The 21,210-nt window shown below is 38.6% G+C and overlaps 1 protein-coding gene and 2 long non-coding RNA genes across 5 annotated transcripts in view; 2 read left to right on the top strand and 1 right to left on the bottom strand.

Annotated features, from left to right (window-relative positions):
- DPP10 (dipeptidyl peptidase like 10) overlaps positions 1–12,306 on the top strand; it is a 285,484-nt gene extending 273,178 nt beyond the window's left edge. For all 3 annotated transcript variants that reach the window (XM_032445899.1, XM_015868601.2, XM_015868602.2), the window contains exons 20-26: positions 5,301–5,495; positions 7,024–7,078; positions 8,134–8,233; positions 8,796–8,854; positions 8,938–9,010; positions 10,182–10,255; positions 11,224–12,306. In XM_032445899.1, coding sequence (XP_032301790.1) covers positions 5,301–5,495; positions 7,024–7,078; positions 8,134–8,233; positions 8,796–8,854; positions 8,938–9,010; positions 10,182–10,255; positions 11,224–11,361 — 694 coding nt within the window. In that variant the 3' untranslated portion in view covers positions 11,362–12,306. The remainder of the gene's footprint in view (positions 1–5,300; positions 5,496–7,023; positions 7,079–8,133; positions 8,234–8,795; positions 8,855–8,937; positions 9,011–10,181; positions 10,256–11,223) is intronic.
- The window catches only part of LOC116653683, a 28,573-nt gene continuing 19,052 nt past the window's right edge, over positions 11,690–21,210 (bottom strand). The window contains exons 11-12 of the long non-coding RNA XR_004307995.1: positions 14,051–14,233; positions 11,690–13,871 (exon numbers count right to left, since the gene is read on the bottom strand). This is a non-coding gene — a long non-coding RNA (uncharacterized LOC116653683). The remainder of the gene's footprint in view (positions 13,872–14,050; positions 14,234–21,210) is intronic.
- The window catches only part of LOC107316753, a 62,094-nt gene continuing 55,111 nt past the window's right edge, over positions 14,228–21,210 (top strand). Inside the window, exon 1 of the long non-coding RNA XR_004307997.1 lies at positions 14,228–20,745. This is a non-coding gene — a long non-coding RNA (uncharacterized LOC107316753). The remainder of the gene's footprint in view (positions 20,746–21,210) is intronic.

Genomic DNA, 21,210 nt, shown 5'->3' with positions numbered 1-21,210 from the left:
AGCTGCTGAGTGGTGTCAAATTCCTCTATTCAGCTGAATTCTTAGATGATAGGATAGAGAGGCATGAAACCACATGTTTCTAGGCCCTATTTGTTCAAACGTTAGGTTTTTCAGTGATATTTACGTGCATTTGTGGTGGCTCTCTTCCTTAAGAGGCTCTTGAATACCTTTTTATTTTCCCGTGGAAAAAAAGGAGATGTATGGATTATTTTCTCTTTGCAGTATGTGATAGTGTGATCTTGGAGCATGATGGCATTTTAAGTGTGCTGAAGTTCAACAGACAGTGTGAATCAACACCAGCAGCATTACAGGGAGCTGCAAAAGCTTGAGCTTGCTCCTTTTTTTTTAGGGTACAAAGGCACTAAGGTGTTAGCAGTGTAACACTTTTCATGTATCCTAGTAAGTAGATAATCTGCCGTGCAAAGATGCGGTAGAACATGAAACTATATATTCAGATTAAGCCAAGGCAAGAAAGGAAAGATCAGACTTTAAATAGGAAATTAGAAGGAAAATCAAATAAAATGCTTTTATTAAATGTTTCTACATATATAGAATTTAAATAACCAAGAACAGTATTGAGGCAGGGTCTAAATATAGTTGTTGTTATCAGTGCCTACTGAGTAAATAGTTCATAATGTATTGATATATTTTGTAATTGATTTTTTTTTTTTATGGTGTACACATGGGATAAAAAAAAATACGCCAATTGTGAATACAAACTGTGTTATTTATATTGTAATGGAGAGATACAGCCTTTTAGTCAAATCCCTGCCTTTGTAATACTGAATCCTCATAGGGAGATGAGGAAGAGGGAAAGTAAGTTTTAACAAGAAATTCACCGAATATATGTTTACAGTCCACTTTAAATCCCTGTTTATGTAGGTTCCTTGCGCTTTGTTTCCTGAACTGGAGGGCAAATATGGCGCATAAGATGTAACAGAGGGTGGTGATTGCTTCAGAATCTCTTTACCTTTCCTGAGCCATGCATTCTGACAGGGTCTGCTTTGCTTATCTGGTCTCGTGTAACAACCTGTTTTGTCAGTTAGCACCATTCTTCTTTCTGGTTTTGTGATGCATAGTCTGTAAATTGTTGAATAGCTTATAACATTTTCATTTGTTCTCCTAAGCGACTAATACATTTCACAGTTTCCTTCTGATATAATACATACATGGTAGCTAATTAGAGACATGTACACTAATTGCTTGAAAATGTGATTATCGTATCTTTTCTATATAATGAAGATCAAAGTTTAAATTCCAGATCTTTGATTTGCTCATTATGGTTCCTATTACTCATTTAAAAAGTTGGAAGATGCACTCCTTAGTAATACATAGGAATGATTAACTCAAGTCTCTGGCATTTAATCTGAGTGATAAAATGAGATGTGATAATCATTCTTTTTTGTTTTCTTGAATATAATTAACCTCATTCCTTCAAAATCTTCAGATAATACATCTTAAATGCCAGCACTTACTATTTAACATCATTTAAACTTGCCCAATTTCAAGTGGATATTGTAAAACTGAAAGATGGAGAGATTGTTCTGATTTTCAAGGAGAGAAACAAGGTACTCCCCAGAGTAGCAGTGAATTGTCTCTAAGAGGTTTCTGTTTGTTCTGTCTGTTTATTAAGGAATATTACTCGTTTAACTGTTAGATGTTTTAAATGAAGGTTAAATGCTTTGTTACAAGGTGAAAAATAAAAATACGTGGTGGATTCTAGTACTTGGACTTCATTAGATGTAGACGCTTTTTGTTGAATTTTGTTGCAGTCCCAAAGTTGTGTGATTGACTCACTAATTGCTTTGCATCCCATCCATCCAATGACTGCATTCATTCAGTCTTTGCAATGCTTGACTGTTTTACTTCTCGATTGTGCTTCTGTTACTACAAAGTCCTTGATTTTCTTCCCCCTTCTTTGAGCTGTCTCATGGCCTAGAGGGAAAATTCATTTAGCTTTAGGCTAAAAGCAGGCCAGGCTTGAGCTTTACCCCAGCTATTTCCTTTGCAGTCTGGTCCTAGTGCTGCGGGGCTTAGTGGATACTCTTATGTCCCTTCCTTTCCATCTCATTCTCAGAAAGGGCTTGGGGAATAGTTCTGATAAGATTTTTCCTCCTTCAGCAGCCCCTGCATTTTAGTCTCTTCCCTCCCAGAAGTACATCTTATGATATGAATAAAATGCACATTTAATCTTTCTTAGAGAAGAATGAGTTTCAAAACTTCACCTCCTTTTCTGATAGCAAAAGACATGCTTTCACTATAAGAAAAAGTCAGTGATATTTGTCCAGATATATTTGTGGATAGATTTTATCTTCAGAGATGTAGTCTTTCTAGTGTTTGTTATCAGGGTAGCTTTTCCATGTGTAACATCAAATCTGTTGTTTGGAAGAAACTGGAGGAAAGAGATATGCAGGAAATTAAGTAGTAATGATATCAGTGATTTTCCACTTTTCTTTGGAAATTGTTTTGCCTTCTGCTTGGTAAAATCTATAACTTCTAAAATTGTTATTAAATATTGCCACTTGGCTTTTAAACGATGCATATCCTGGAAGAAAGTTTTCTGCAGTCACAATAGCAGAGTGAAAGGAGTAGAACTCAGAGTACAGCAGCAACAGTCTGATAGCACAGTACTGTTCCCTGTAGGATGTAAATCCTATCATAAACAGAGACTTCAATTAAAGCTTTTAGTTACAGAATCTGAAAGAGTAGATTCTTCTCTTTTCAGCTGTATGTGAACTTGTATAAGCTGCCCTTTTTTCCAGACAGGTATGTAACTGCCTTGCAAGAAGGATTTAAGTTAACCCCTAAGGTCAATGACTTTAGTATGTTCTTGATGGCTTCTGTCTGCTTAAATAGCACCTTAATGGTGAGCTTTAGCAGTCTGCCCAAGTTGTCAGCAGTAGTGATGACACAGTAGACTCATAATCCAGAAGTGTAGTTGAGTTGCTGTTGAAGACACAAATGAGGCAGCTCTTAACTTTTCAAATTAAGATTAAAAAAAAAAAAAAAAGATGGGGGGGGGGGGGGGGGGGAGAAAAAAAAAAAAAATTTAAAAAAAAAAAAAAAAAAAAAAAAAAAGGGGGGGGGGGGGGGGGGGGGGGGAAGAGCAAGCGCAAATGCTTATCACATAACAGGAGAATAAACTGAATCAGACAGTGCTAGGCGACATGTTCATTTGGTTTATTCTGCTCTTGTTGACTGACTCTGGAGATGACAGGGATAGTGATCCTAAGGGGTGACAAAGAAGATGCATCTTTGCATGATGTTGGCTTTGAATTTTCTGTAGTACTGTATCTCTGTTCATCCATAATCAAGTGGGAAGAAGACTTCTATATTTGAAGAAGCAATTGGAAGCATAAATGGAGTGGACTTTCTTTCAGGCTTGCTAGCGGGGTCATGAAATAATCCTGTAAATAGGGTATCACTGAGTAGATGCTAATTGTAATTAGGTTGAAGTAGTGATGAATGTAAGACAAAAACCAACCTTTGAGAAAGCTGGAATTCCAGGACAAACTTTGCAAATCAGGCTGGACACCTATTACTGCACTGCAGTAAGAAGCCTGCTTTGTTACAGAGCCCTCAAGGTGATGTCCAAACTTACATGAAGAATTAATGCCTTGCAGAAGCCTCACTTAAGGGTAAAATTGGTGCCTAAATGATGCACAGAATAAGTGCTGTATCTCTGTGGAGAAGAGTCAAACCTCAGGTAATAAGCATCATTTTATGGTAGCAGCTGAGGAGTGGAGAGACCTTTTGATGCTAATGGGAATTTGGACATGTACCTCACTGTAAATGGATTTAAATGCCTGCCACAGACTACTTATGTGGTCAGACTTGAAATAAATCAGCCTCTGGAAAACTATTTCCAAAAACAGTATGTCCAACAACCCATCAAAAAGGATCACTGGATGTGTTTAAAGTCAGCTGATCTGAAGCTGTTGCTTTTGGAAATAGTGGTGGAAACTGTGTAACTATTGTCAAATGTAGACAGCTTCTGGAAACCCCACTCTGTACCATTACCATAAATTGTAAGAATTGTTTTGCTCTTGCCCTTATTACAAGTGGTAATGGTAATACACTTCTGAAGCTTGTGCTTTCTGCAGAGCTCTTTTGACAGTCATTGTTTCCAAGTTGATTGCTCTATGTTGTTCACAACTGTCACAGCTGTTTATAATCACAACTGAAGTGGTTAATAAAACAGAAAACACCCTGCCTTTTCTTTTGTAAACCCACGTGTAAAAGTGATGCACAAAGTAATGATGGATCTATAGCTAAGTAATCCATGTTTCAGTGCATGATACAGAAGTTACGTCTATATGGTAAATCTGACTGAATTTGGGAACATATGTATTCATCATACTCTTGCTAATTAGTAAGAGTTACCTTGAAGGCAATCTGTGCTATCCACAACAACATCATAAAAGATAATGAATGAGCACCCTATTGTAAATATAAGACAGTAGTTATTATACGAGACTTCCTTTCCTCCCCTCAGTTTTATATGACTCCCTTAAGCTAAGGCTTCCTTGGCAAAATAATAATTCTGACTTAATATGTTTTTCACTTTAGGCAGGATATTCCTGCAGACACTGTCCAATCTGAACGTAGAAGTTATGTTTCAATTTGCATCCAGCTGGCAGATGCAGTCTTCATAGAAGTATTTTGCATTTTGTGCAACTTCATAGCAGCCTGTTCTCTTGTTCTGAATTTTTCTTGTGGGGAAAATGAAAACCTTGACAAGCTTCCCTTTAAAAACTGACATTTTATTTACTTTGAAGGGAAAATAGTATATTTGACTTCATTGCTTATTATTCCTGGAGCAAATGCATTCTCCCATTCTTCTCCACCATTTCTGCTCTAAAATGCTTTTCTTTTGGCCCTAAAATAGACTTATCACTCCTGCTTGCATCCATTCCTTGCTTTGAATTTGAGTAGCAAACTGTATGTGACCCTTCTCGGGATTGAATTAGCCATTAGAGAGTATGGGTTTTTGTGTTCATTTTAACCTGTAAGCAGCACTCATTGATTTAATTTTCTGGTTCTTTCTATAAAATATATTCAGGTACTAAGCAACACTACAGCATAACGGTTATAAAGTGCAAGAAATGATTTTGCTTACTGCTACTGCAGGGTTAGCAGCACTATCTACTGGAATGGCATTAGTGGAAGGGACAATAATTCAACAGGACTGAATAACCAACTGAACTCTGCCATCTAGGTTAAATGAAATATCAAAGTACCGCAAAGCACATCACATTGTCACTTGTCTCCGTTTGTGTCTGGTGTGTTGGTATTTGCAGTGATGAAGCTCCAGGCAGCCAGTTGGTTACAGATAAATTTCACATTGACTGGGACTCAGTGCTTGTCAACTCTGATAATGTCATCGTAGCTCGGTTTGATGGCAGAGGGAGTGGATTTCAAGGCCTCAAGATCCTACAGGAGGTCCACCGATGCTTGGGTTCAGTGGAAGTGAAGGACCAAATAGCAGCTGTAGAGTACGTATGTGCAAACTTTTCTTCTATTACCATGCTTCCATCTTGATAAACATTTTTAATTGAAACTGCCCAGAATGCTGTGTTTGCACAATTAGTTACCATTAGTGTTTATTTTTAATACAGTTGCAGATTTTGATATAATAGCCTTATAATTCCAAAAACCAAGGTAAAGATCAGGGATGCTTGCTTTATGTGTTTGTGCTTCTAATTGGTAAAGCTCTCCATCGGAGAGAAGATGCCCTCTGAGCTAATTTCTGTTTGTCCTAATTTGAATTTTCCTTAAGAAGATTTCTCACAGCAAAAATGATAATGTTTAACTATTGTATTGTAATATTTTAAATCTATATGATAGGATGCTGCTCTCATTCCCACTGCCAAATTCTCAAGTTATTGTACAATGCAAATTGAGTTACAGTGGTGTAAACGAGAGGAAAATTTGGGCAAAATGCCTTCTTATTTCTCATTTGAATTGTCATCCTTTGACTGATGTAAATCTATCCAGCTACAGAAAGGAATCCTCTCCCTCTGTAGATGAGTCAAACACAGCTTGACAACCATCTCTACTCAGAGTACAGAAATCTAATAGGTTAATATCAAGGTCTGGATGAACATTTTCTAGGGATCCTCAAGGGATGATAGGGGCAGGCTTAAAAACAGATATTTATTTTCTTTGAAAAGTATTAGCCTTTCGAACACTAAATGAGTAGGTATGGCATGACAGACCCGGGCAATGGAGCTCTTCACATTTGTATTGGTCAAGAATCAGTTGTGCTGAGCAGAGCACTTCATCCTGCTAGTGTCCTAGTGACCTTTGCAAGAAGGGCAGTTGGGAGCAGGCCACAGAAGATCTTGTGCTGTGACATCTGAGCTCTGTTTAAATACTCTATGTTAATCTAAATGGCACCAGGCCTTTTTTTGGGTGCATTACACAGAAAAATTGGAGGGTGCTCTTAACCAGTACTGCAGTTTGTTTTTGTCTCTTCAAAATGGTGGATATGGGCTTCAGGTTATTCTGTCACCATTGCTCATTAATTGCTTTGATGAGATAATTATTTGATTCATTATCTAGACTTAGGAAGTTGTATTAATTTTACCTTCCTTTAGCTGTCTTCAGACTTGGCAGCTGATCAAAGAATGTCATTTAAACTCTAGACAGTGGATGATCCTGACATTTCTAGAGGGCAGTTCTCCTGGGCTGAGGGAAGTGCCTGATGCAAGTGGGAAGAAAGGCTCTTTGAGAGTACTCTCTCCATGCTTTTGACCAAGGAACAGATATAAGTGGGCAATTTAGACAAGTGCTTAAGTCCAGGTATCTAAATTTAGGTGAGGTGAGTCCAACACCACGTGTTTGCCATATAGAGATGGAATTTGAAATAAAATCATGTTTCCCAGGGTAATATCAATTTTATTGCTGTAATTTGTTCTTCTGCATTATCCACAAATATGGCAATTTCTCACAGTGCAAATAATTTTCTATATATAGTAGATTCACCAAAGTAAAAACAATTTTTTTTTTCTTTCCTTGCAGATCATTATTGAAACAGCCTTTCATCGATCCTAAGAGACTGAGCATATTTGGAAAGGTAATGTGCAGAAAACAGTGGGGTGTATCATCGTGATTCTTTAAGAGAATATTATCAGTTCATAAAAACTACATTTATGTCTTTTCCTACAAAAAGAGTTCCAGTTGTTATAAGAAGTGTGTGTGTGTGTGTGTAGGGGATGAACTACCACAATTTATATTGTTGGTTTTTTACCTTCTCAGAATAGGTATGTTCCTGCAGTATTTGCTTTCCAGAACCTGCAGGAGAGAGCATTGCTTTCTGCTTTCATTAGGAATTGTTAATACACACTTACTGTCTTAAACGCTTTGAGCTGCAGTTAAATTGACCGTTTCTTTCTAATACAACTTTTATATCCAGATATCCTACTGTCTGCCTGTATTTTCAATAGAAGATTCAACAGTTTCCTAACAGTGATGTGGCAAGCCACAGTTATCACAGAGCACACATGTAAATGTAGCTCTGCTGATCTGACAAAGGCTAAATTGATTTTTTTTTCCTCTACAAAATATTGCTGATGATTGCATACTTGCATTTGTTTTCTGAAAGAAGGAGAAATTAGAGGTGTAAATGTGTGCAGGCAAAGAGCAAGAGCTGGGGGTTTGATAAGCTTCAGCACTACTTTGAATTCAGGGACATTTACCCTTTCCTAGGAGAATTAAGCCAAGCTCTTAATGAATATATGTTATAAATAATAAACAATGTGGCAACAGCTGTCCTAGGACAAAAACTGTGCTTTGAAGCTACCAGAAAAGCTACAAGCACAATATTAAACAACAGAGAAAGTAGAGAGCACTGTGGCAGAGAAAAGTTGATGTTCTCCTAAACATTTTGAATCATGATAGGCATTACTGCCCACGTAAAATTTTTTTCTTGACTTAAATCTACGCCTGCATTTGGACAGTGCTGGGCTGCTCTTGGCCTCCTGGTCTGAAATTCCTGTGAGAGAGAGGATAGCCCAGGCAATCACGTTCCCCAAAGCCTTACCTGCTTTCTTTGGTTCTGGCTGCTTGTTTTGGTTGTTCCCCTCCCCCACTAATTCTCAGATCTGTTATTAACTGTATGTCTGTTGTTAGGGCTACGGTGGCTACATTGCATCCATGATTCTGAAATCTACTGAGAGGCTTTTCAAATGTGGAGCTGTGGTGGCACCAATTACAGACATGAAGTTATACGGTGAGTAATTCCTACCTTTCACCTTCGGGATATCTTTAATTCATCATAACATCTGGAAGATAATGCAGCAATATCAGCTGAGTCTCACCTCACTTTAAGTGAAAGCTGAGCTCACATGGGGACAGTCTACCAAAACACAAAACAGATGCATTTTTGGTAACACCAAATAGATTTTTGTCAAAGGGGTTCTGTTTTCCATTTCCACAGAACCCGTATATCTGCCTGAGTCTCAATTGTAATGCAAAATGAAGCTTTTAAATTTAGTGGTAGAATTCCTTAGGATATCAAGCACGTTGTCATTCACTCACAGGATACTGGGTTCTGTCTGTAAAGCATCGGGCACAGGTGATGGAATGTGGGCTGTGGTGTGCAGGAGATCAGATCATGTTGGTGTTTTAATGGATTCTGGTTTTTAAATGAACACCTTGTGTTCTACTTTATGCCATAAATAGCTTCTTTTCACTCAGAGCTGAGGGATTTTAAAATAGAATAAGTTTTGATGAGTTCACAAGGGTTTATTGTTGTTGGTTGTTGTTTTTCTTTGTTTTTCTTACTTTCACAGCGTCAGCTTTTTCAGAAAGGTACCTTGGTATTCCATCAAAAGAGGAAAATACCTATCAGGTAAGTTACCATGAACAGGTAACTTAAAATGGTAGTTTTGCTTTCAGAATACACTTACACTTCTGTGTGTGTTTGTTTACTAGGCATCCAGTGTATTACACAATCTTCATGGTTTAAAAGAAGCAAATATGCTAATAGTTCATGGGACAGCTGACAGTAAGTATTCACAGATGCAATTGCATTTGGAGTCAGAGATTTTAACAGGCAGAGGAGGCAAACACCCAGTTTGGAGTTACATTACTCCTCTGATAGGATCTTTGATATTCTGTTTCAGTTATTGCTTCTTTGCTGAATACTTGTACCTTTTAGGTGCTGTATGCTGTAATTTGTTTAAATCTTGTGGAGGTCTATCTTGCTAGTGAGAGTTATTCTGTGGATTATTAATGGAAAAACATACATTTTAAATGGTTGTTAAATTCATAGAGATTCTGCAGCTGAGGAAGGAGCTGTCGGTACATTTGGTGAAGCAAGGTACCAAATGTGGAGTTTCATTAATTAGTTTCAGCTAATTAATTACAAGGTAGTGCCAAAGCATCCGATGCCAGAGCTACAGAGTTTCTTATAATAGCACTGGTAGTTTCAGTAGCTTAAGACAGACAGTAAGTAAATCAAAGTAACTTAAGCACTGTAAATGGAATTGTAGGATGCATCAATCAAGAGATATTTTTTAGCTCTAGATTAAAATGTACTTACAGTGTATTTTTCTGAACTTTCCTAACTGATGTGTAGCTAAAGAATGCTCTTTGATGCAGCACAAATGATAGAATTGGGAGTCTGATGGCTGGCTGAGCAGCACAGGGTGTACAGCACTGTGGCTGTGATTACTGCTGCCCTTAATATCACATCCAGTGACACTGCCCAGCCTACTCACAGCACTCTGCAGGGGGAGGACACAGTAATAAAATTGCCTGTTTTCACTACACAAAGATTAAGTGGCTGATATGTTGCAGGAAGCCCATTACCTGAAGAAGTATGGGCTGTAACAACCTTGTGCAAGCGGTAGAAAATCCAGCGTGCTTTTCTTTGACGCAATTATAAACTGTCATGATGTTCAAACAGAATGGTTTTACACACCTCTGATCTATCTCAGTGTGTGTAAATCAAGGGGAGTCCTTGCACAGTGCCAGTTCAGCACAGCTTTCCTAGGTCCCAACTTCTTCTCCAGAGCTCTGTTGTTAGGTGCTGTGTGGCTTTTGCATTTCTGGGCAGAGGGTGATTCCGCTCAGTTCTGGCAATGACAGGGACTGGAGATGTTTTCAGACAAAGCTATTTAACAGCTTTTGTATGACCTCATTTTTTCTAATAATATCCAAATGTTGTCTTGCAGCTAAAGTCCACTTCCAGCATTCAGCTGAACTAATTAAGCATCTAATAAAAGCCGGAGTTAATTACACTATGCAGGTATGTACAGCTGTGGCACCTCTAGTGAACACAAATCAACATTTAACCTTAAATTGTGTTTTCTACAGAGAAGGACACTCCAAACCACAGCACTGGTATCTTTCATCAGTATTGTGACTGTTCACAGCTAGCACATTGTTTCATCCCAGATTTTTACTGCTATTATGGACTTCATTAACCTTGGTTTGTTCCTCTCAGTTCTTTTCCCTCTACTAAGTGCTTTATTGTCCAGGCATACTTTTCATAATATGCAAAATCTTGTTCAGCCTCACTTGGGAGAATCTCATTTGAGATAAAACTTCCAATATCCACCTGTGAGAGAAAAATGGCAGGCTTTAAATGAGATGGGAGGACAATTTAAAATATGAACAAAATGATTTTTCACTGAATGCCTAGAATGTTGGATATTGGGAAATACTTCTTCTCAGAAAGAGTGGTGATGCACTGGAGCAGGCTGCCCAGGGAGGTGATGGAGTCACCATCCCTCGAGGTCTTCAAGAACTGTGGATGTGTGGGACTGAGAGACATGGTCAGTGAGCATAGTGGGGGTGCGTTGGGGTTGGACTTGAGGATCTTAGTGGTCTGTTCCAACCTTAATAATTGTATGAATCTAGGATATTAAGAAGTATCTAAAAATACAAGGCAGTTGGTCCTTGTAGATGGTGAGTTCTGAGTGCCTGGACACTTTTGAAAATGGCAGCAAAGTGAACTGGTATAAGCATAGGGACCGTGGATATAAATTTGTTCACTTCTGCAGAGCTCACTGCAGTTGTTTTCTCTTTCATTCTAATTTCCAAGAGAATGTATTTTGCTTTGAGTTTTATTAGCTTTATTTTTTGCTATAAAACTAATGTTATTGTCCTGTTGTCATCTAAAACATTTCAAAGATCGGGGTAAGAAAATTAGAGCTGTAAGTATTTGAAAGGCCTTTGTGAAATTATTTGCTCTTCTCCTTTTTCTTCTGCTAGATCTACCCGGATGAAGGTCATAACATTGCTTCTGAGAAAAGCAAATATCACCTTTACAGCACAATCCTTGGGTTTTTTAGTGCTTGTTTAAAGGAGGAGACACCAATTTTACCACAGGAACCTGAAGAGGATGAATAAGGAAGCCTATTTGAGTAGTACTGAAGGGGACTTACTTTGCGGCTCAATAAAACCTTAAATAAAAGTGACTGTGAGTTTGCAGATTCTGCAGAAGCTCAAGGGCAGCTAAAGGATATCACAGAGGAACAGCACATTTACAGACAATGAGCTAATAAACTGGAATTCAACTAGAAAGTCCAGACACATTACCAAGGGACAAAACTTTTACCTTTGTGGAAGGTCAACAGTTGGTTACAGTTTCCTGGAAGGACTTAGTTTTGCTTAAGTGTAGGGTTAGTGCACGTTTGTTATGTTAAGCCTCACTGTTGGTTCTGTAAGTGGTTGCTCGTTTTTAATTTAAATGCACATCTTTATTCATCTTTGCATAATGCACAACCTATCGTAAGTATTATGGCCACTAATATTTTTAAAAGGTGAGCTGCAATCTAACACTTCACTGTAATGTTATGACAAGTGCAATTCTTCTGCTGTCTATTACCCACAAGAAACCACAGTGATAATAAAGGGCACGATATTTTCTCTAGTTTCTGCTCCAAAGGGATATATTGTCTATTGCAGTACGTACACTGATATTGAAAATGATTTTCCAATTTCGGCATCTACTATTACTACTACCCACTAGTAACCACTGAGGGATTATTTGGTAGTGTATTCCTGGTCTTTATGTATATAGTCAAGATTCCTTAAGCAGAAAACATTGAAGAATTTTTTTTTGAGACACAATTAACAGCTGTATTTAAAACAACATCCACAGTTGAAATCCTTTCCAGTCCAAAATGTATCCATTGTTTCCTTGAAGTATATTTGAGTTGTGTTTTGGTATTGTTTATAGTAATTGATAGTTTTGCTGGTTACACTCTGATTTTAGTATATGCTACTTTGTCACCTGTAAATTAGAAACATAAATATTATAGTTTCAGATAAAGAAAATTTATTTACAACTTATAATGCCACTGAGTAATAATTTACTCTTCAGATGAAAAAGTATTTTGTATAGTGCATGTTCCTTTCTTCCATCTGGTCTCAGACTTAGATCTAAAGTTCCTCGAGGTGGCCACATAGCTAGAATACTCCATACATTCTTATTGCAGGGCTACTCATTACATCTCTTGCATCCAGATCTAGCTTCTGCAACATCTCAAGGAAGTGAAATGTTTTCCATTCAAGGCAAAGGAAGATCCTGACAAGTGAAACTGTATCTGTTCAGAGGGTGAGCCTTCCCATACATCCGTTTATTTCCCAAGGTGAGTTCCAGCAGTAGAAAATGGATCTATGAAATAAACGAGGCAGCCAGTTTGGATTTGCAGAATGTTACTTCCAATCACTGAAATCACGTTTGTTGTCTTAATTTGAGGTCTCTTTGGGAAGGTGTGTGAAAACTCCTGACGTGCTATGCAGCATACATGAGAATAGCCATAATTTCCTTTCTTTCTGGATATGCTCCAGATGCTTTTCTACCTATTTTCATTTTGTGCGTGTGTGTGAAATTAGAAAGCAAGTAACTTCTGGAAGATAACTTACAGAATTTAAGTTGCAAAGTTCTGCGTATTTAATGAAAAAAAAATATATATTTTTTTTTAACAAAAACAGAGATCACCTGAAGCTTTCTACTTGGTTTTTGTTGTTGTTGTTGTTGTTTTTGTTTTTTGTTTTTTTTTCTTCTGGATAATTTTCTTCAACTTAGCATTTTTTTATGGCGCAACTAATTAATTTGACTGAAAGGTATGGTTTTATGGTGCCCTGAAAAGTCTCTGTCTTTTAATGTTTAGTATTTCTCTTGTTTCATTAGTAATGTTTAACTGTTTTTAATATGCAAGGACAACTTGTCTGGATCCTGGTGTCACCGCATAGCATGACTTTGCTTTGTACACGGCACATATGTTGAGTATTATCATAAGGCCATAAAGAAAGAACAAGAAAAGAGTTTTTTAAGATGAAGTTTTGCAAGTCCTGTTTGTTTTTTTTTTAATAGGGGAACGACTTTTTACTGTCTCATATTGATGGAGACTTCTGGATTGTGATTTTCTAAATCTCTTTTCTGCTTGCTAGAGCTTATCTGATGTTCTTGATTTTTCTCTTGTTTTTCTGCTGTTGGGACTCACAGAATCTATGAAAACCGTAGGTCATATTGAAGCTTAAGTTATTCTGCAAAATCAGTTGTACCTATACATCAGATGGAATATATTCTCCAGGTTATTGAGAAAAATATATATATATATTACTTTAAATTCAGTATTTTAATATTTTTGCAAAGGTATTTATGAATTAGTTTGATGAACATTTACTACGCTTTCCTGTAACCAACTGCTTGCTATTCTGGCATATGTAGATACACCCATATCTGAAAATGAAGGTGATAATCTTTGTTCTCTCAGTCCTGGCACTTATTTCAAGTGTGAAGTTGGGTTTATTTAGTTGAGAATTTGTTCTTTTCAAGACAGAAGAGTGCTTGTATTTGATCTGAAGCCAAAGATTCTCCATGGAAACTCTGGAGTTCTGAGCATTGGCTCCTGTAATAAAATGGAGGAGATGTAAGGTGTGACCTAGTATTCCTCCTTACAGTTCTGTTAGATGTTACTGAAGAAACTGGAATAAAGAGGACTGGCCCAGAGAAACTGAACTCAAGCTCCTTTTGAACAGTCTGAAAACACATAGGTAAGATGCAGTGCTCTGAGCACTTTTTGTTTACCTCAGGTAAGTTCTGTTGCCTCTGGGGAAGGAAGAACCTCACCGGTATTGAATATCGGTGCATCTGCTGCAAAGCATCCTTCAGCACTATTAAGGTCACTCTTCTTTTCCCTTTGAATGATTTCAATAGTGCTTCTGACGATTGGGAGCTCATGGGATGTGGCAGCTTCCAAGGTATCTGGTTCTTTGAAAAGAATAGAAAGAGGTAGAAAGGAGGTAGGTGGATTGAAGATGGTGGTGATTCACCACCACACAGATGCTTCCTACAAACCTGCTTGCAAAATTCTGCAGTGGTAAGTAAAATAAATATCTGTTTTCTAAAAGGAAATTGACAACAGAAAATCAGGGTGCTGTTAGGTTGAGTTGCTGGGCTCTTTGGATAGAATTAAGGAAATTTAAAGCACATGAGTGTATGAGATCCAAATTTTCCATTAAAGTTGTAACTGGACGTCTTGCCTGTGTAATTAGTTTAGAAATCCAATATCCTACCTTTTCATAAATCTAACTCAACTTCAACAAAATTGATTTTGCAATGACTGTGCCCCATGAGGACATGAATGATACATTCATTCATACAATCCTTAATTAAAACATCCCACAAAGTGCCAACAACCCAATTTTAGATTTGATGAGCACAGAAAACCAAAAAATGAAAGGAAAAAGAAAAGTTTCTGATCAATAAAACCTGCAAAGGGATTGTGACTGTTGGGATAATGCTTGGGTATTTCCCCAAGGGAAGTGATTAGAAGAATGTATTTTGCGTATTAAGGTTAAGGTACAGCCATCAGGTTAGATGCTGACCTTTCGCGGTTGTCCAGAGGACTAAGGATGATGGGAGGTATGGATAGTCCTGTCCTTTACCCAGTGTTGATCTAAAGGATCTATTTCTTCACCTGGCACATACAATGAAAGAGCTACATAATTTCTTATGAACTTTTAGTCCTGCGTTTAATTTTTATTTGAATCCTACGTTTCCGATTGTCATAAAATAGGAATTGTTAGATATAATTCCACGCTTCAAATAGGCAGCTGCTGTGAAATATTTTCATCTGCAAGACATTGCAAATTGCTTCATTTAAGGCTATTTACACTGTCAAGCTAACTCTTCTTTCTTTTTAGTTACACTAAGCATTACATTTTTTAGGCTAATGGATTGATTTATTTTTATATATTGGAATGGAAATTATACAGAGGAGCTTATCTGCTTCTATAAGAGTTGCTTGTGAAAGTGCGATGACAATGAATGCTAGCAGTGTATTTGAAGGGGTTTTGTAGAGCATTATATGAGAAATTCACATTATCTGAGGGAAGCCAAGGACCATGACTGAAACAACAAGATAATTTGTGGTGTAATCAGAATTAAGCTAGGTAAAAGAAAAAGTAGTGTGGAAAATTGAATGAAGCAGTACTTTCAGGCTTAGAAGGAGCACGTGTCGGAGTATATCAAATGTTGTCACTTTGTTTTATCCTTCAGCTTTGCGTTCAATAACTTGTTTCTGAGCTGGAGGCAAGGCAGAGTTTGTGTTTTTTTGCAGCAAGGATTGCTGTTCAGAAAGTCTGTGTGACAATCACTGTGTATTCTTGACCAAAAAAAAACACAACACATTGAAGCCCAGAGTGTAAACTAAGAGCTCGGCAGTAACAAACTGGGAGAGCAGGAGCTTCAGCCAATTAGAATGAGCTGCACAGAGACCTCATCACAGTAGGGAAACAGAGCAGGATGCTGTCTACCTTGAGTGGAAAAAGTAAACTGTGGCTCACAGGCAGCATTTGGAGGAGACACTTCCCTGTCTTAATAACATGTAACAAGACATGTAACATTCCTTTGGTATGTCAATGAGTATTTGTTAATTATAGCGCAAACTAAAATTGTGGGACTGTGCAAAATGCATTTGGTGCTATGCAACTGCAGAACACGGCATCTGACAAGAAGACAGCATCAGTCTTCTGTGAACAGTCAGTTTCCTTTCGCGTGGAACAGGGCAGGGAAAAGCAAAGAGCACCCAGCCTGGAGAGTAGCACCCCAAGAGCCTCTTTGGGAAAGTGAGGAGAGGAAAAGAGCTGCATTTAAAGGAGAGTCTGCCTCTTACTTCCCCTCTGTGGGGAACAGGGAACTCTAAAGGGAAGGGTTTGGGGTGTTACCTCCCAGGTGTTCTCTCAGCTGTTCTTGGGGCTGTTGATAGTGTGAGAGATGGAAAAGGCTGAAGTGGGTCCAGGGATACGTTTGATTGGCTCTGTGGTGATTTAATCTGCGAGTCTTCCACTCACCATGCTGGGAAGAAAACTAAGAATGGTTGGCCTGGGTTAGTGCTATGGTGGTAGTGGGTTCATGAATTGACTGGGTGATCTTAGTGATCTTTCCAACCTTAATGATTCAAGATTCTTTGCCCTGCGTTGGGAACCAGCCAGAGGCTGAGCACTCTGAGAGGGCATATCTAAGCGTTAATCAGGTATGTTGTTGTTGTTTTTTTTTTTTAATTCATTCTTAATGGAATCCGACATTTTCAAATTTTCTGTGTTTTATACAAGCCTCTAAGATACATCACAACTTTATGTACATCCTAATAGTTTTGCATTTTAACTGGATTGGTGTCTGTGTGAAAGCAAGCCAAAGCAATTGAAAATGCAACAGGCAGGGTTGTGTGACTGCAACTGCACCACAAAGTTCACTAAGAAATCTCTATAAAGTAGAAGAATAAGATTGCTGTTAAGGGTTGTTTTCCTCTCACTTTTGGTCTCCTTCTGTAGACATAGACACTTGAGTGATGCCAGCGGATTTGTCATTATAAGTAATGCCTTCCCGTCTATATAGCACTTATCTTCCCTGCCACAGCTCATTGCGTGTTTTCTTAATTGAATTTGTAAACCTTCTGGAATGGTTTCACACAAACACCAGGTGTTGCCGTGCCTCACTTTGAATGGGGCTGTGCACATTACTGAGGTGCATACTAATAGCAAACATAAATCTGAGGTGGCCTTGTAGGGTAATGATGTCCTGTGCATTTGTGCAAAGAGTGCAAATACTCTTACATATATTCTAGTATTCCATGACTTTCATTGGTTTTTAATGCCTTCAGGGAGTGCAAATTGTGAATTTAATTTGGGAGTTTTGTAGAATTGCCAGTCCTTCATGAGCCTGGTAGTTATCCTGCAGTTTGGTTGTGTATGCCCTGCATGAGGTCCTTCTCACTGCAGTGATACAGAGTCCTTGGATCCCTATTGGTGAGGCCTCATCTATGTCCACGACTTGATACGGGAAAGGCTGAGCCTTCCTGGGGTCCGGAAGCAAGAGATACAGAGTATGTGCCGTATTTAGCCTCACAGACCTTGAAGGATGGAAAGTAAAAGCAATCTCAACCACTTCTGGTAACTCCATGTAGTATTGCAATTTTGATGAATAAGCAATGGAGTCAGCTTGAGGACGTAAAAATAATTGAGTGATAAGCATCCACTTTTTTAGCCAAGAGGTTTTAAAATCCATCTGCAGAACTAACTTTGTCAAATGACATGTTTCAGCATCTATCAGTCTTTGTTCTTCTGCAGCTGCCATGTTGTGAGTATGGCACCTGGGAAGGTAAGAGAGCACACTTCGGAAGTGCTGTTGAAGAAAAAGCTTCTCTATAGAACTGGTGTAGCTGCTGATTATGGATGCTGCACTGCATTTGCATTTTGTCCCAATTAACCTGCCACCTTTTCTAAAATGAAGCTTGTACAAATGTTTCCATGCATGACTACCAAATGTCATTGCGGCTCAGTGCACTCAACAGAGGGTTGGCTGTTTTTCATCTTCTTTGTTAAGGCATAAAATTGATTACTTATACATTATTAGAGCAAGTTCATCAATTTAATGCTATAATAAAATTGTGGTTGAATGTATTTTAAAGTGTTGTATGTGAAAAAAATGTATGTAGTTGGACATTGTTGAATTGTAGGAACTGGGCAGAGAGCAAAACTAGAAGCTGCTCAAGGCATTTAATGACTGTGTTAACATTCCTGGTAGTAAACGACAAGGTAATTTAGGGGGGAAAATAAGCCAACAAAAGTGGTTTAAGCAATTATAATAATGTCATAAAGTGAAAAAAATAAAAAAACACATCCAAATGGAGGATAGGTACATCTCAGAGTATCCAAGTAAACTGGTTACTCAGATTATCAGTGTCTCTTTAAGTATCTCTAATTATGTAGTATAATATAGGAATTGGCATATGTAACTGTTCAAAGCTATGCAGAGAAATATAAACTCAGTTGGACAGTGAAGGAATGTATTTACAGGTGTTGAAGGTGCCATGGCTACAGAATATATTAACAGAGCTGAGAAAAAAAACCACAAGGATTTAGTTGCTGTTTTTTCCACAGTTGCTTCTCTGTAACAAATTTGTGCTGTGCCTAAATTACTAGAGAGGAAATTATGGAGTGGATGGTTGTACTTGGCTTAGTAATGCATTAATAAAACTAGCATTTGTTGGATTAATAGTAATGCATTAATAAAACTAGAATTGGTTGGATGATCACACAGTGAGGCTGATCAGTAAGGTGCCAAGAGCTGGTGATCCAGTTCTGCTACTGTGTTGCGATGCCTCTGGATGAAAAGATGTTGGTGCTTCCATGTGATAATGTCTGCTGTATTTGGATGTGCCTGCTCGGTGTCTTGGTTTTCCGGAGAACTCTGGGATTTCGGTGTAGAAGACAGGACTTGCTCAGGCAGAGGCAGTGAAATTGGAAGGGTATCTTTTATTTTGAAGTTTTTGCTCTGAGGAAATACCTGTACTGAACATGAGCCTGAGGACTGAAAGTAAGTCATGCTGGATTTTAGAAAAACAGATTCCAGATCATATGTTCACACATGGATGAAAAGGTCAAGTGGCCAGACATCTGGTGTACAAATCCATGTCTGTTAGTCACTGAGCTTTCAAATGGCAATCTGTTGAAAGGCTGCAAGAAGAGTAGCAAGTCAACAGGAGTCAGTGGCAGCATTTGGGAGTCGGAACTTGATACTCTGGTGTGGGTACCCAATCTCTGGATTAAAGCTGGAGCCTGGGATAGGGGATTCCAAGGCATTAAGTAAAAAAAGCAAAAAAAAAAAAAAAAAAAAAAAAAAGCCAACAGAGCTCACTGTTAATCAGATCATTAATGTTAACGTTTCTCAATATGATTGCACTCAAAACACATTCATGCAAAAATTATCCCTTCCTCACTGATTGCCTTGACATCTTGGCAGTTGCGTTTCTGCATGTTAATAACAGCTATGTCTCCTTTCTGAGTCTCCTCTTCAGCAAGACAGCAAAATTTAGCGAGGGAAAAGAGTTATATGCAAATCCTTGTCCTCCCATTCCTCTGTTAATTTCACTGAGCATTGTGCCCACGTGTTCTGCTGGGATGGTCAGCTGCAGCCCAGGTCTACGCTGGTGGTTCAGTAAGCCTGAGTCCTGCTGCACGGCACTATGGGAAGTCTTGTAGCAGCTTTGAGGATAAATGTGCAGCCAGTCAGTATGTTTCCTTTGCCTTCAGTGGGTTTATATCAGGCTTCTCCTGCTCTAAAAATAACCCCATCTACCTGCTATATGTTTTTCCCCAAAGTCTGAATGTGCCAGAGATGGCAGAGGTTTGGGATTTTACTGTGCCGCACTTGAGTGGAACCTGGACAAACTTGGATGGGGATTTTGGATGTTGATGGGCACTATATTGTTCATTCCTACTGGAAATGCTTGATGTGAGACTCATAGGTTTTCACGTGGCTCATTCCCTTTGGAGTGGGGAAGACCTACTGTATGCTGTGCGTGCTCTTTCTACCAGAATGAAAATAGAGTGGGAATACCTTTTTCATTTACCTAATTGCAAATAAACTCTCTGTAGTTGAATGGTAAGGGTTCAAGCCTACATTTGAAACAGGCTGCCCAGGGAGGTGGTGGAGTCACCATCCCAGGAGGTGTTCAAGAACCGTAGAGATGTGGCACTGAGGTACATGGTTAGTGGGCATGGGGTTGGGGTTGGACTTTAATTGAATCTTTAACTGTCTTTTCCAACCTTAAAGATTCTGTGATTCTGTGACAAGGGTACTGTATCCAGTGAACTGGAAAACATAGCTAGCTCAGCATGGAAGAGCAGAGAGTTTACAATACATAGATGCGAATCTCACGTTTATTTTTGACGTTTTACATCATAAACCTCTGAGAACCTGACCACTTGGACTTCTATTTGGCCACCTACAAAGCAAATCCTAGACACTCAGTGCTGTTAGAAAGCTCACCCATAAATAAATAAATAAGAGTAATTTATTTACCTTAAATACTTAGGGGTATGTAAATTCACCAGAGCTACTTAAGCTGTACTGACAGTTTTTGTTGGGACAGGGGCAAAGAGATCAAGCAAAATAGACTGTCAGTACTCTATGCATGGTTAAATAATTAACTGTATTGATTCCTTGAGCATTTATTTTCAGCAGAAGTGTGGAGTGTTACCGCTGCTGACTCTGTTTTATCAAGGTGTGGGATTAAGGAGGAGGCAAAGCATCCCACTGCTTTGCTGTTCCCAGCTGAACACCTCCTCATGGATGGCTGGTGAAACTGGGATGTAGGGTGGATGTGAAACACTGAGGTTTTCTCCTGATTGATGAGAAGCCATCTTCACTGAACACTGTGTGGAACAGCAAACATCTGACAGGAGATCACAAGGAAGAATAAACAGATATCATGGAAAGTAAGTAGCCCAGAAAAATATGGTTTATGGGCAAAATATTCTTTGTCTTTAGTGGCTGCATCCAGTGTCTTTCACAGCTACTCTTTGTTTTAATGTGTTGTGTTGAAAATATACCATAGGATCACTGGGATGGAAAAGTCACTGCCTAATTTTCTCTCCCTACTTTTGTCCCTCTCCCTATCCCTGTTTAGTAGTGAGCAGTATGTTCCTTTATGTTTCACATTACTGTCCTCATGGGGCAGGCAGGTTGTGGCTATCAGAAAGCTTTGATTTTCCATCTCTATGCCCCTAAATGCAGCTCTCGCAGGCGAGACATGAGCAGGAAAATTAATCAGAACTATGAATGCCTAAATGCTGAAAAAAAGGGCCTGCTCTCTTCTCATTACCCACAGTAGAAGAGACTTTTAACTGGCACCTCCAATGCTGCACACTTCCAAAACTCTCAGAGGCTGTTTACATGAATTC

Source organism: Coturnix japonica, chromosome 7 (genome assembly GCF_001577835.2).
Source record: "Coturnix japonica isolate 7356 chromosome 7, Coturnix japonica 2.1, whole genome shotgun sequence".
NCBI lineage: Eukaryota > Metazoa > Chordata > Aves > Galliformes > Phasianidae > Coturnix > Coturnix japonica.
Note: the sequence above shows the minus strand (reverse complement) of the source record. Positions and strands in the feature narration are given on the sequence as shown.